This window comes from Somniosus microcephalus, chromosome 17, assembly GCF_052327205.1.
Source record: "Somniosus microcephalus isolate GS21.2 chromosome 17, FLI_Smic_1.0, whole genome shotgun sequence".
In the NCBI taxonomy this organism is placed as follows: domain Eukaryota; kingdom Metazoa; phylum Chordata; class Chondrichthyes; order Squaliformes; family Somniosidae; genus Somniosus; species Somniosus microcephalus.
Genome location: NC_141003.1, coordinates 70,080,432 through 70,094,031, shown reverse-complemented (window position 1 = coordinate 70,094,031; position 13,600 = coordinate 70,080,432). Strand labels below are relative to the sequence as shown.

The window sequence follows — 13,600 nt, the reverse complement described above, 5'->3', positions numbered from 1 at the left end:
CTCCAGGGGTCAGTGTCAGGCTGGGGGTGTTGATGGAATGGAATACTCCAGGGGTCAGTGTCAGGCTGGGGGTATTGATTGAATGGAATACTCCAGGGGTCAGTGTCCGGCTGGGGGTGTTGCTGGAATGGAATACTCCAGGGGTCAGTGTCAGGCTGGGGGTATTGATTGAATGGAATACTCCAGGGGTCAGTGTCCGGCTGGGGGTGTTGATGGAATGGAATACTCCAGGGGTCAGTGTCCGGCTGGGGGTGTTGCTGGAATGGAATACTCCAGGGGTCAGTGTCAGGCTGGGGGTGTTGATGGAATGGAATACTCCAGGGGTCAGTGTCCGGCTTGGGGTGTTGATGGAATGGAATACTCCAGGGGTCAGTGTCAGGCTGGGGGTGTTGATGGAATGGAATACTCCAGGGGTCAGTGTCCGGCTGGGGGTATTGATGGAATGGAATACTCCAGGGGTCAGTGTCTGGCTGGGGGTGTTGATGGAATGGAATACTCCAGGGGTCAGTGTCCGGCTGGGGGTATTGATTGAATGGAATACTCCAGGGGTCATTGTCTGGCTGGGGGTATTGCTGGAATGGAATACTCCAGGGGTCAGTGTCCGGCTGGGGGTGTTGATGGAATGGAATACTCCAGGGGTCAGTGTCCGGCTTGGGGTGTTGATGGAATGGAATACTCCAGGGGTCAGTGTCAGGCTGGGGGTGTTGATGGAATGGAATACTCCAGGGGTCAGTGTCCGGCTGGGGGTATTGATGGAATGGAATACTCCAGGGGTCAGTGTCTGGCTGGGGGTGTTGATGGAATGGAATACTCCAGGGGTCAGTGTCCGGCTGGGGGTATTGCTGGAATGGAATACTCCAGGGGTCAGTGTCCGGCTGGGGGTGTTGATGGAATGGAATACTCCAGGGGTCAGTGTCCGGCTGGGGGTATTGATTGAATGGAATACTCCAGGGGTCAGTGTCTGGCTGGGGGTGTTGATTGAATGGAATACTCCAGGGGTCATTGTCTGGCTGGGGGTATTGATGGAATGGAATACTCCAGGGGTCAGTGTCAGGCTGGGGGTGTTGCTGGAATGGAATACTCCAGGGGTCAGTGTCCGGCTGGGGGTATTGATGGAATGGAATACTCCAGGGGTCAGTGTCCGGTTGGGGGTGTTGATGGAATGGAATACTCCAGGGGTCAGTGTCCGGCTGGGGGTGTTGATGGAATGGAATACTCCAGGGGTCAGTGTCCGGCTGGGGGTGTTGCTGGAATGGAATACTCCAGGGGTCAGTGTCCGGCTGGGGGTATTGATGGAATGGAATACTCCAGGGGTCAGTGTCCGGCTGGGGGTGTTGATGGAATGGAATACTCCAGGGGTCAGTGTCCGGCTGGGGGTGTTGATGGAATGGAATACTCCAGGGGTCAGTGTCCGGCTGGGGGTGTTGATGGAATGGAATACTCCAGGGGTCAGTGTCCGGCTGGGGGTATTGATTGAATGGAATACTCCAGGGGTCAGTGTCCGGCTGGGGGTGTTGATTGAATGGAATACTCCAGGGGTCATTGTCCGGCTGGGGGTATTGATGGAATGGAATACTCCAGGGGTCAGTGTCAGGCTGGGGGTGTTGCTGGAATGGAATACTCCAGGGGTCAGTGTCCGGCTGGGGGTATTGATGGAATGGAATACTCCAGGGGTCAGTGTCCGGTTGGGGGTGTTGATGGAATGGAATACTCCAGGGGTCAGTGTCCGGCTGGGGGTGTTGATGGAATGGAATACTCCAGGGGTCAGTGTCCGGCTGGGGGTGTTGCTGGAATGGAATACTCCAGGGGTCAGTGTCCGGCTGGGGGTATTGATGGAATGGAATACTCCAGGGGTCAGTGTCCGGCTGGGGGTGTTGATGGAATGGAATACTCCAGGGGTCAGTGTCCGGCTGGGGGTGTTGATGGAATGGAATACTCCAGGGGTCAGTGTCCGGCTGGGGGTGTTGATGGAATGGAATACTCCAGGGGTCAGTGTCCGGCTGGGGGTATTGATGGAATGGAATACTCCAGGGGTCAGTGTCCGGCTGGGGGTGTTGCTGGAATGGAATACTCCAGGGGTCAGTGTCCGGCTGGGGGTATTGATGGAATGGAATACTCCAGGGGTCAGTGTCCGGCTGGGGGTGTTGATGGAATGGAATACTCCAGGGGTCAGTGTCCGGCTGGGGGTGTTGATGGAATGGAATACTCCGGGGGTCAGTGTCCGGCTGGGGGTATTGATGGAATGGAATACTCCAGGGGTCAGTGTCCGGCTGGGGGTGTTGCTGGAATGGAATACTCCGGGGGTCAGCGATTAGACCAATATTGCTTCCTATCTGCACAGCATTGTGGCTATAGGGTTTATCTTTTTTGGTGGTAGGCTTTAGCTCAGTTACGCAAATGAAATTTAATACTAATAAAAGTACGATATTAAAATTTGGGAGAAAGAATGTACATTCTGTGTTGCTCAATGAAGGGAATACTGGGAAAGGATTTGCAGCAGCATCCAGAATCACCCCAAGGGCAGGTCTATTGAATCTAGAAGGTCATAATTTAAACTAGGTGTGTTTTAAAACTGTTCTTTAGATTAGTTCCACCCTTCAATTTTTTTTTAACCATAAGAACTGGAGCAGGAGTAGGCCATTTGGCCCCTCGAGCCTGCTCCACCATTCAATAAGATCATGGCTGACCTTTGACCTCAACTCCACTTTCCCGCCCGATCCCCGTATCCCTCGATTCCCCATGAGTCCAAAAATCTATCTCGGGTTGAATATACTCAGCGACTCAGCATCCACAGCCCTTTGGGATAGAGAACTCCAAAGATTCACAGCCCTCTGAGTGAAGAAATTCCACCTCCTCTCAGCCTTAAATGGCCGACCCCTTATCCTGAGACACTGCCCCCCAGGTTCTAGGCTCTCCAGCCAGGGGAAAGAATCTCAGCATATATCCTGTTAATCTCCCTCAATCTTATGTGCTTCAATGAGATCACCTTTCTTCTAAACTCCAGAGAATATAGGCCCAATCTACTCAATCTCTCCTCATAGGACAGCCCTCTCATCCCAGGGATCAATCTAGTGAACCTTCGTTGCACCGCCTCTAAGGCAAGTATGTCCTTCTCCTGATAAGGAGTAAGGTAGTGGCCCTGGACATTCGGGGAGTTCAAAGTGCAGTAGGCTGCGGGAGCTCAATGGGTCGAATGGCCTTCTCTCCATGTTCAGTAATCTGGAATATTTCACACTGCAGCGTTCTATAATCTTAATCTTTGGTGGGGGGGGAGTTATGGAGGGAAATGCCGAAATATAAACTTGATTCTCATGTTTCTTTCCCCTCCCTCAGCACCCCCCTGACCCTGCCTCAAAGATTTCAATCCAAGACTTATTTCCTTTTCAGATACATGTGTATAACTTGGAGACTAATACATGGGAGGAGATACAAACAAAACCACAGGAGAGAACAGGCAAGTCTGGAATATACCGCTCTGCTAAACGTCGAACAGGGACATTGAGCCCCCTGCAGTTTGAAGGGTTTTTGTTTTTTTAATCTCTTGCACTCTTTCGACTAATTTTCTTCCTCCTCCTCCCATCTCTGTCCTCTTCCCTTCCATCCTCCCCTTCTCTTTGCTTGGAATGCAGTTCTAACAGGTGCTGGGTACCCTCCAACACCTCGCCCAAATGGCAATTCATGTGGGCGTTCAGACTGCAGTGGAACCTCGGGAAGCAGTGGGATTTGGGGCTTTGATGCAGGAGTCACTTTGAATAATGCTCACAGGATCTGAGCAATATCTTTAAAACTCCGATCTTTAAAGGAAATTATTTAAAACCACAACAGATAAAATCAGCTGCTTTAACCCCCCCCCCCCCCCCCCTGTGTTTGCTTAGTCTTGTACCACAATTTCTTTTGGAAGTCTGTCTTTTAAAATGATAAAACTATTTTCTCTTACTTCAGGACTGCAACAGCCACTTGCTTTTATATAAGCACTCCAAAAAAAAAAATACAAAAAATAAAAATAAAATAAAATAAAATAAAAAACCCGTCCTGAGTCGCTTCAGAGATGGAACATATCTGGGGAACAGACTCTGAGCCATGGAAGGATTGGGGGTGGTGATTAAGAGGGGTGACAAGAGACTTGGTCAAAAAGATGTGTTTGAGAGAGTTCTTGAATAGGAGGATCAGGATCATCCTGAGAGTAGTAGGGCTGAGGCAGCTGCAGGCTTTGCTGCCAATGATCTGGGAGGGAGGGAGGGCGGTGGGGGGGAGGCAGTAATTCACAAAAGGCTAAATCGGAGGCCAAAAGGGTGCAGGAGGAGATGCAAGGCTCCAGGAGGTTGCAGAGATGAGGCTGCAGACATTGTGGCTCAAGACTGGGGTAGAAATTGAAGATGGGAACAAAAATTTAGATGGGCTGACCCAACTAATCAAGATATGAGCCTGTTCTACATATGTTAATTCTGATGGTTTCTGGTACTGGTTTTGCTTGTCTGCCTTAGGGAGGGAGGTGGTGGGGGCGGGGGGAGACACGGCGGTGTGTGGAAGAGTGAGGAGAGTGGGTATGGCCCCTCCACATGGAAGATAATCAGGCTTTCATTGCATAGTCAAAATATCTGCAGAAGTGAGGTGTTTGCAGCAGTTGTTTTGTACTAGTTTTTATTTGAGGTGGTACTGGAGGTGCTCCTTAATGGGACAAATTTGCCCTGGAGGTTAGCTTTCTAGTGTGGTTAGAAACTGTATGCATGAGCTCAGAGAGAAACTAATTTCTTGCCCCCTCCCCCAAACTGTCTCCAGCTGATCATTCTGTGACCATGTTCCTAACCGGGCTTGTGTTTTTCCTGTAGGTTTCCCTGCAGCCAGAAGGTGTCATAGCTGTGTACAAATAGGGCACGGTAAGTGGGAGCTGTTGGTAAGAATGTTTAGCTTGGCATCGGAGAACTGGAAAATGCTCAGTTGTAAATCTTGTACCTGCCACTGTCTCTTGTTGCATTTCTATACATTGACAAAAGACGTTTCTCTGATGCTCTGGTGTTTTCTCTCCTCCTGATCCAAGTTTGAGAATTAAAATAAAATAATCCCCCTTTGGGCGATGTCACCACCGTTCTGTTTTCCAGTGGGCTGCCTGCATCTGGAAATTTCTTATAAACTGGTCACCTAAAACTTGTCTTTTTTGAATGAAAGCTTCCATGTTTTTTTTTCTTGTTCCTCCTGCCTTGTGGCTCAGTTGGTAGCACTCTTCCCCTCTGGGTCAGAAGGTTGTGGTTCAAGTGCCACTCCGGAGACTTGAGCACTGAGGGAGTGCTGCACTGTCAGAGGTGCCGCCTGTCTGAGGTCCTATCTGCTCTCTCGGGTGGATGTAAAAGATCCCATGGCACTATTTGAAGAAGAGCTGGGGCGTTCTCCCTGGTGTCCTGGCCAATATTTATCCTTCAGCCACCATCACTAAAACCGATTATCTGGTCATTATCACGTTGCTGTTTGTGGGAGCACAAGTTGCCTGCCCCGTTTCCCACTGGCTGTAAAGCTGTTTGGGACGGCCTGAGATTGTGAAAGGCGCTATATAAATGCAAATTCTCTTTTTTCTTTTCTGTCTCGTGATGTGGAGATGTTGGGTTATTGAGGTTCTCTTTAGTTTTCAGCAGCAGATAATTGACTCCCTAATCCTGTCATCTTTTGCAGATGTATACGTGTGTGGTGGGTATAACGGCGAGGTGATACTTGGGGACCTCTGGAAGCTCAGTTTACAGACTTTCCAATGGGCTAAACTGCCTGCAGAAATGCCAGAGCCTGCTTACTTCCACTGTGCAGCAGTCACCCCAGTGAGTAGCTGAGTAAAGTTTCCTAAACGAGTTTATTTCTAAACCACAGTTGGTGTCACCGTGGGGCCTGAGCCTGTCCTTGTCCAACACCCATCCTTTGCGCATCAGCGATTGTTGCTGGATATCAATATCAAGATTGGGAGCTTTTTTTCCCCCTTTAACCTACTGCCACCCTAAGAGATTCATTAACCCTAACCTGGGTCTTGTACAAGGACAAGATGGCATGCTTTGTTCTATGTTCAATAGTTCTGTTTATACAAACTAATACCCTGTTTGCTTTGTTACAGCTTCTCGACATTGGTCGTGAACCAGTAGAGAGCTACGAACAATAATGCCAAGATCCCTTTCTCACCTGATTTTAATTTAGTGCCATGTAGCGTGCAAGTCCACTTGGTATTGATCCTGCTGAAGTGCGTTACACTGCACTTACCAAGTTAAAGGACATCTACCAGAGTTTGGCCCATTCCCCCAGCACATTTAGATCCACTTGCAGAAGTTCCTTCTCCTGCGCAGTCCTGACACTCGCACAAATGTTGGTGTCATCTGTGAACTTGGAGACCATTTCCCCCAGCACCCACATCTAGTTCATTCATTACTATAAAACAGCAACAGCCCCACGAGCCACCCCTGTGGGGTGCCGCCAGTCATCTTTCCAAAGCAGCTTATGGTCTCTCACTCTCCTCCTCCCCAAATAGCATCAAACTGTCTCGAGTGATTCCAGAATGTCTGTCTCCGCTGGTCTACCCTGAACACAGTTCCAGGTAGTCTGCTTCAACCCCAGTATCTCTCTGCATAAAATGCTCTCTCTCCCAATCGTGGGAATCTAGAAGGGTAGAGCTGAGTGGGGTTCCTTTTTTTTCCTCCAGAGTTCAGACGGTCACTGAATGAATCTCCTGTGCCCACAACTTCACTGAAATGCTGGTGTCGGCGCTACAGGACTTTGCTTGTGGTGGCAGTACTGTACAGGCCGAGAGGGGTTGCTTTTCATTCCGTGTGTGTGTGTGTTTTGCAGGCTGGCTGCATGTACGTACACGGCGGAGTGGTCAACATCCACGAGAACAAGCGGACTGATTCACTCTACAAAATCTGGCTGGTGGTGCCCAGCCTCTTTGAACTTTGCTGGGAGAGGCTGCTGAAGAGCCTCCCTCGCCTAACTCAGTTCTCCACCACTCAACTGCTCAATCTTGGACTCACGCAAGGACTAGTGGAGCGACTGAAGTGACTGCCGGAGGGGAGGAGGTAGAGAGAGGGACACACTTCTGCAATATGGGTGATGGGCAGTGTTGGAGGAAGCTGCTGGGAAGAATACTCCTCAGGCCTTATCTGCCATAAGTGTTAGATGCCTCAATTATTTTTTTAAAACATCCTGTCACTTTATCACGTCAAGTGATGTGGACTGATCCCAATCTCTCTTTTTTCCCCCAACCCCCGTCCCTCCTCATAAGACAAGTGGAGCCCACTTTCCAATGATGTTTTTAAACTCTTGCCCTCCGCAGGTTTGTCCTGACTCCAGTTTCGAGATGCAGGTTAGTCAGGAAGGGGCCGTTTCCTGACTCTCTCCATTCGGCTCCCCAACACCTGAAAGTCCCAAAATTTCCGCCCAGTTTTTTGCTATCGCGATTTGAGAGATATTAAAAAGGTAGTTTCTTTTCCTTCCACTAATCCAGAGTTTCGGCAGGGTTGATGGTCTCATCTGAAACACCGGCCTCTTATTTTTAAAATTCCCCCTTCAAATGCTGACGGTCCTGCAGTGTGTGTCCAGCATTTTCTGTTTCGATTTCAGGTTGCTAGCATTTTTGTTTTTTTACCTTTTTAAAAAAAATCTCTTTTGGCTGGGGATCTACTTCGCCTTCCCGCGCCCCCCCCCCCCCCCCACCATCCCATTTAAATCTTCCTCCCATCAAGAGCCAAAAACCCAGCAAGTGGTTGCCTTAAACGCTGTTTTAATCACCGTGAGTACTTTTCGCGAAGGAGTCCGCTCCGATTCCACTGAATGTCAATCGTGTGTTTGTTTCAGCCATGCTGATTTTGATTCAATGTGCTGTCGTGTGTGTGTGTTTTTTATAAAGTTACGATTGTTCATGTGTTAGAAAAAGGAAAGAAACATTCAGATGTTGCATTAATCTTACTGCCTTGGTTTAGGGTGCCCCTTGGTCTGTCCTAGCTAACCTGTCAGTAATTATAATATAGGGGCTTGGGTCATTGGGAGGGGACCGCATGCCTTTGGCTGATCGACCGACCAAGCAGGTGATCTGGGGCAGACCCCACAAATTTCTCCACTTTGTTGCGGGTGAAGGGGGATTTGTGGCATTTTAGACGGTGAACGGTGCCAGTTTTTGAGTGGCTACCAGTCACGTTCCACATCCGAACACTTACCCTCACCGACTGATGATCTGACTGAGTGGGGAGAATCTCACGGACTCATTCACTGATCTAAGCAGCTGTGATAACAGTGAAGGCAAATTCTGACTGCACCATTCAGAGTTTTGTGGGGTTTCCCTTTTCTCCTTACATTGCCCTCTTTCTCTTTACCCCCCCCCCCCCCCCCCCCAACACACACTATCTTGCCCCAATGGTCAGCTGCTCATGGAGGAACTTTGAGAAGTTGCTGAGTAGTAATCCCAGGTTTGAATGCAGGAGCCTGGATCGGGGCCTGTTGAAGCGAGTGGGGGCTACTGTTGGTAAAGAAATCCAGTAGAACCTGAAGATCAAGAAAAGGGGGAACAAATACTCTTGTTCATCACTTTTTTCCCCCCTCCCTTTATGATGTATCTATGTCCTACACAGGCTAAACTCGCCCTCTCCTCTCATCTTCACCCTCCACCTCTCCAGCCCAATGCTGTCACCCCTCTCTCTTCTCACTGACCCCGCCCTAGGCTTCTTGCTCTCCTTTCCTGAGGTGCTGTTACCCCTCTTTCCCCTCCTTAGGCCAGTGTTCTCTCTTTTCTTCTCCCCCCCCCCCCCCCCCCCCCCACTCACCCCTCCTCAGGTCGGTGCTATGCTATAATTCGCATTGAAGTTGTCAACTTGTCTTTTCCTTTTTGGAAATCTGCTCCGTGTGGATTTTTGCAGGCTGTTCCTGTCTCATTCTCCCCATTTCCCCCCCTCCACCCCAGTCAGTGGCAATAAGTTTGTGTGTTCCTGTCTTTTAGTTTCAACTTTAACTCGTGACTTGCTTTGTTTTAATACTATAGTTGGCTGGGCTGCTCAGTCTCATCCGTGAACAGTGCAGCGACTAAATAAAGTGCTCTAAATGCTGTGACTGGGAGCTGCTGTTGGTAGCTGCCCCCCTGTGGGTCCCTCTATCATGAGATTTTAATGTGCAAATGGATGTTGCACAATAGCGAGAGTCTGTAGTAAATCTGGTCCATAATGGAGAGCTTGGAATTCCTGTCTTGATCCTTGGGTTTGGAACATTTCCACTCATCATGTCTTTACCCACTTGTATCAATCAGCCAATTATCGACAACGTAGAGCTTAGAGTGTGTCTCATAAGCAACTGGGCTGTTGCAGGAAATCCGATTGCAGCTAGTAAATCCGTAGCAACTGTCACAACCCAAAGCCTACAAGGAAAGCGGTCCATTTAATTCATCTCCAGGAAGTGCTCTCTCAAGGGATCTGACCAGCTCACTGACCAGTTGCTGTGGTAAAAGTTGACTGTTGCACAGTGCCTGTTGTGTATGTACCTGCTGTTTTCTCTGGGTGAATGTAGTGGTTGGGATTTGAACCTGTTCCTGTTCTGCTCTTGTAGCAATTGGCATCCTCAAATGGAGGCCTGTTTTAATGAACCTTCAGAATTTTAAGCTCTTCTTGCTGAGAGTCAAACTGACAGTTTGTGACACTCTAAGCTGAGGCTTTACTCAAACCCATTTTAAAAATGATGGGATCAAAATAAAAGTGGGTCAGTCCTTTTCTTAAATTTTTTTTCAATTGTCCAGATTTGATTTTTAAATCATTGCAACGTTTCCCCCCCCTCCCCATCTTTTGTAAAATTGTTAATAAAAGCATGATTGAATCTGTTGAATTGCTCATCTTGTGTTCGTGATCAGCCTCAAAGTACCACGGTTCCTGAATGTCAACAGTCCAGCTGGTGGCCTTTGTATTTCTAGAGTTCAGCCACTCAATAAATGTGATTGTCCCCATCCAAGATGTGGACACCTTCCCTGATATATTGTTCCAGGCCTGAGGTACCCTCCTGCCTCAGTGGCCATCTTTTGTTGGCAGTAAGCATTTCAGTTACAAAGCCACCACTAGTCAGACTGCTTCAGTACTTGTGCGCTTCCAGCAGTGGTCAGCAATCTGGAGCAGGAATGCCATATGCTCCGCCCAATGTGTGAAGGTGAACATTATTCCCTTGGTGTACTTGTGTGCCTAAATATGGCACCCACATGAACTGAGGTAGGAGGATGTGTTAAATGAGTCAGCAGACATGGAATGCACTATTACTGAAGCACTCCATCTGAGTGCCTGTAGTTGTCTTGATTACAGCCTGATTTTTGGCCATGTGCACTTTCCTTGAGTGAGGGGGGTGTTCCCTGCAAAGTGATGTGTGAACCATGCTTCCCCCTGCCCAATGCCAATTGTCCCAGCCTGGGAGGAGTCAACTTACTTAACCAACCCATTTCCAGCTATAAAAACATTGCTAGAAGCACTCAGCAGGTTGAGCAACATCTGTAGAGAGAGAAACTGATTGTTCATCAGATCAACCTGAAACTTTAACTCATTGAGCTGAAACATTAACTCTGTTTCTCTCTCCACAGATACTGCCTCACCAGGTGAGATTTCCAGCATCCACAGTATTTTGCGTTTTGTACCTACCTAATGGGAAATGTAATTTACATGGCATAGGTTTCTGTACAAAGTATAAAGGCTCTGGCTGAAACAGTGCAGTGAGAAAACCAGTCTGGTATCCCCCCACAACCAAGCCAATGCAGATGTTATTGGAAAGGTGGTTAAGCTTGATGGGAGCAAACCCATGAAATGATGGTGACAGAGGTGACTTATCTTTAATGAAGGACACCTCGGCAACACTCCTTCAGTGATTGAGGCACTGAAGTTCTCCATGATCAGTGCTCACTTCCTTTTGAATAGTTGTTTCTATAGATTATTTTTGAATTGTGATTGAATAGAAAAATCCAGCTTCAGGGAACACTGATGGTGAAAATTTGCTTATGTTGGCTGCATATTAATGTAGAACATGTACATGTTAGTTTAAAACTCCAACATAACTAAACTTGTGATAAAGTTGCCATCAATCATCTATGCATTGTGCCATTTGTGTAGCTAGTTGCCTTATGCAATTTTTAGTCCTGAATAAGACAACTGTGACCATCATTGGATTTTCAAGGAGCCAGTAGTCCTCTGACACAGAAATGAATAGCTACTTGGGTATTTAAGCATATGCATGCCAAGTGTGAGCACAATGCAAAATTGGCCTAATTTGCCTTTTGTATAGGATAAGGTGGATAGTTTCACAAGCACAATTTTTGCAGAGGGTTTTTACTTGTAAAGAGCATTTAATCTTCAGATGTACTGGTTGTCCTGGATCAAATCCCCAGCATCATGACCCTACTGCTAGAGCAGCCTAGATAACCTGTCACTTGTCAGTTTGACAACTGTGGGCCAAATGAGTTCTTGCTGTGCAATGAACCTCTAACAATGCTGAACAGTCACTTCTTCCAACCCACCATAACCCCATCCCTACATTTCCATTAGAGGAAACCCTTTTGTTCCAAACTATCTATAGTATAGGCCAGGCCCCTTGGGCTGGGTAGTTATGTGTGAAATGCACTAACAGGCAGTAATCCCAAATCTTTCACTTTTGATTGACCAGGAGTTGTCAGGCACAGGATAGAGTTGTATCACTTACAACCTATGCTCCTTCACTCACAGCTCCCCCCCCTCCCTCTGGAGTGGTGACTTTACTTCAATATGGTGTAACAATGCACTTCAATTAAAGCAGTAACTCCACTCAAAGGCACCATTCATGTAATGAAACATCAAGATGCTCGTTGTGGGTTGGGTTGGGGGGGGGGGGGGGGGGAAAGAGAGAAAGGAGAAAACAATGAAAGCCGAGAAGTTACAAGGTACAGTCAAAGATTTAATTGAAAGGTTTTGAAGCTGCAATTTATAAAAAAGTAGGAACAGATTTTTGGGGGTGGGGAAGGAGTGGGAAGCAGCTTGAGTGCACTCTGGCCTTGAACTTGATTAAGAACCAGATCCAATGATCAAACCTGGTTAACAGAAAATGCTGAAACTACTCCGCAGGTCATGCAGCATCTTTGGAGAGACAGTTAACATTTCAGGTCAGTAACCTTTCAGCAGCACGGGAAACTGTTGAGATGTACCAGATTTTAAGCAAGGGGTAGAGAGAACCCAAACTTCCCTTCCTCCTCTCCCTGCCTCTACTTGCTTAAAACCTGTCCTCACTTTTTCCAGTTTTGATGAAAGTGCATGGACCTGAAACATCAACTCTTTCTTCACAGATGGCACCTGCCTGCTGAATATTTCCAGCATCCACACTATTTTGCTTTTGTTGTAGAACCTGGCTACATTTGTTAGGCTTGAAATGAAAGCAGCAGCTACATTTCTGTGGACCTAGGTTTGCTTAAGTCAAAGCCTGAACTTACACCAATGGTGCTTGTGCATGGGTGAAGTGTTTGCAGTTAGTGTCCAGACTGACTGACCTTTTAAAACAGGAGGCATAAAGAGTCACAGCAGTTTATGCAGCAAGTACCAAAACCACGCAGGCCAGTTGTAGTTTCTATCACCACACTGCTGATTTAATGGGGAAGAGTGGGTGTTGCTGCAATTGGCCTAAACAGTCCTCATGAACAAAACAGCCATTCACTCACTCACTCAGATTTTAGAGGGAATGAAATGTAATCTGACATGAATAGCTGCTGGGAGAAGAATTTTTTTTTAAAACCATTATAGCAATTCCAAATTATGACCCTTCATTCTCCATTTGTCACAAAATTGTTGGCTGTTAGACAATTTGAAACAGAGTAATCCTTACCTTGTAGATGTGAATGGAATGGGAGCTTTGGGCTGGGCCCCCCCAAGGTAGGGATTCCTACACATTTCCAAAATTCTGTGATGGGGAGTGGCAACCCTCCTGGAATACTACACTAATCTATCCTCACACTGCACATCAACTATTGCACTTGTACAATCTTTCTGCTGGACACTAGTTCAGAAACACTAAATTGGTGTCAAATATTGTTTGCCTGGTTCTCAGACCTATGCTGTAGTGAGCATGAGGTGTGTAAAAATAAAATTGCACAGGAACAAATTGGAGTTGGGTGTGCATGTTGGGTTTTCCTACATTCTCTGCCTCGAGTTGATGTTTGAGAGGAATGAGATTGCTATGTGTTTGTTTTCTAGATCTGCAGATGTCTAGCCTGGTGTTTCAATTCAAGTCTATAATAAAAGCTGTTAAAACAGACAACAGCAGAAAGTGTATGCAGTACATTTAAAACAAAATTGAGTTACAGAAATTTTTTTTATCCGGCACCGACAGGACCGACGTGGTGCTGGTTCATCAAAAATTCCAGATAACCGAATGCTATAGTTAAAGATAGGAGAGCCAAGAGCTCCATATAAAGCATCAAACCCTGTTGCTTAGCAACAGGTTCAGAACAATGGCCACAAGTTCCAAGTGTCTCTAGCTTAGCAACAGTCACAGCAACAGATCAAGGAAGGCAAGTACAATATGAAGTAAAACTTACTTGAAACTACTACTGAATTTTGCCAGTTAACCAAGATTCAGTTATTTAAGTGCCGGTAAATCGAAA

The 13,600-nt window shown here is 47.1% G+C and overlaps 1 protein-coding gene across 2 annotated transcripts in view; it reads left to right on the top strand.

The window, feature by feature from the left end:
• klhdc10 (kelch domain containing 10) overlaps positions 1–9,823 on the top strand; it is a 42,552-nt gene extending 32,729 nt beyond the window's left edge. For both annotated transcript variants that reach the window (XM_086010640.1, XM_086010639.1), the window contains 4 exons: positions 3,388–3,454; positions 4,830–4,877; positions 5,665–5,804; positions 6,817–9,823. In XM_086010640.1, coding sequence (XP_085866766.1) covers positions 3,388–3,454; positions 4,830–4,877; positions 5,665–5,804; positions 6,817–7,026 — 465 coding nt within the window. In that variant the 3' untranslated portion in view covers positions 7,027–9,823. The remainder of the gene's footprint in view (positions 1–3,387; positions 3,455–4,829; positions 4,878–5,664; positions 5,805–6,816) is intronic.
• The last annotated feature ends 3,777 nt before the right edge of the window (positions 9,824–13,600 follow it).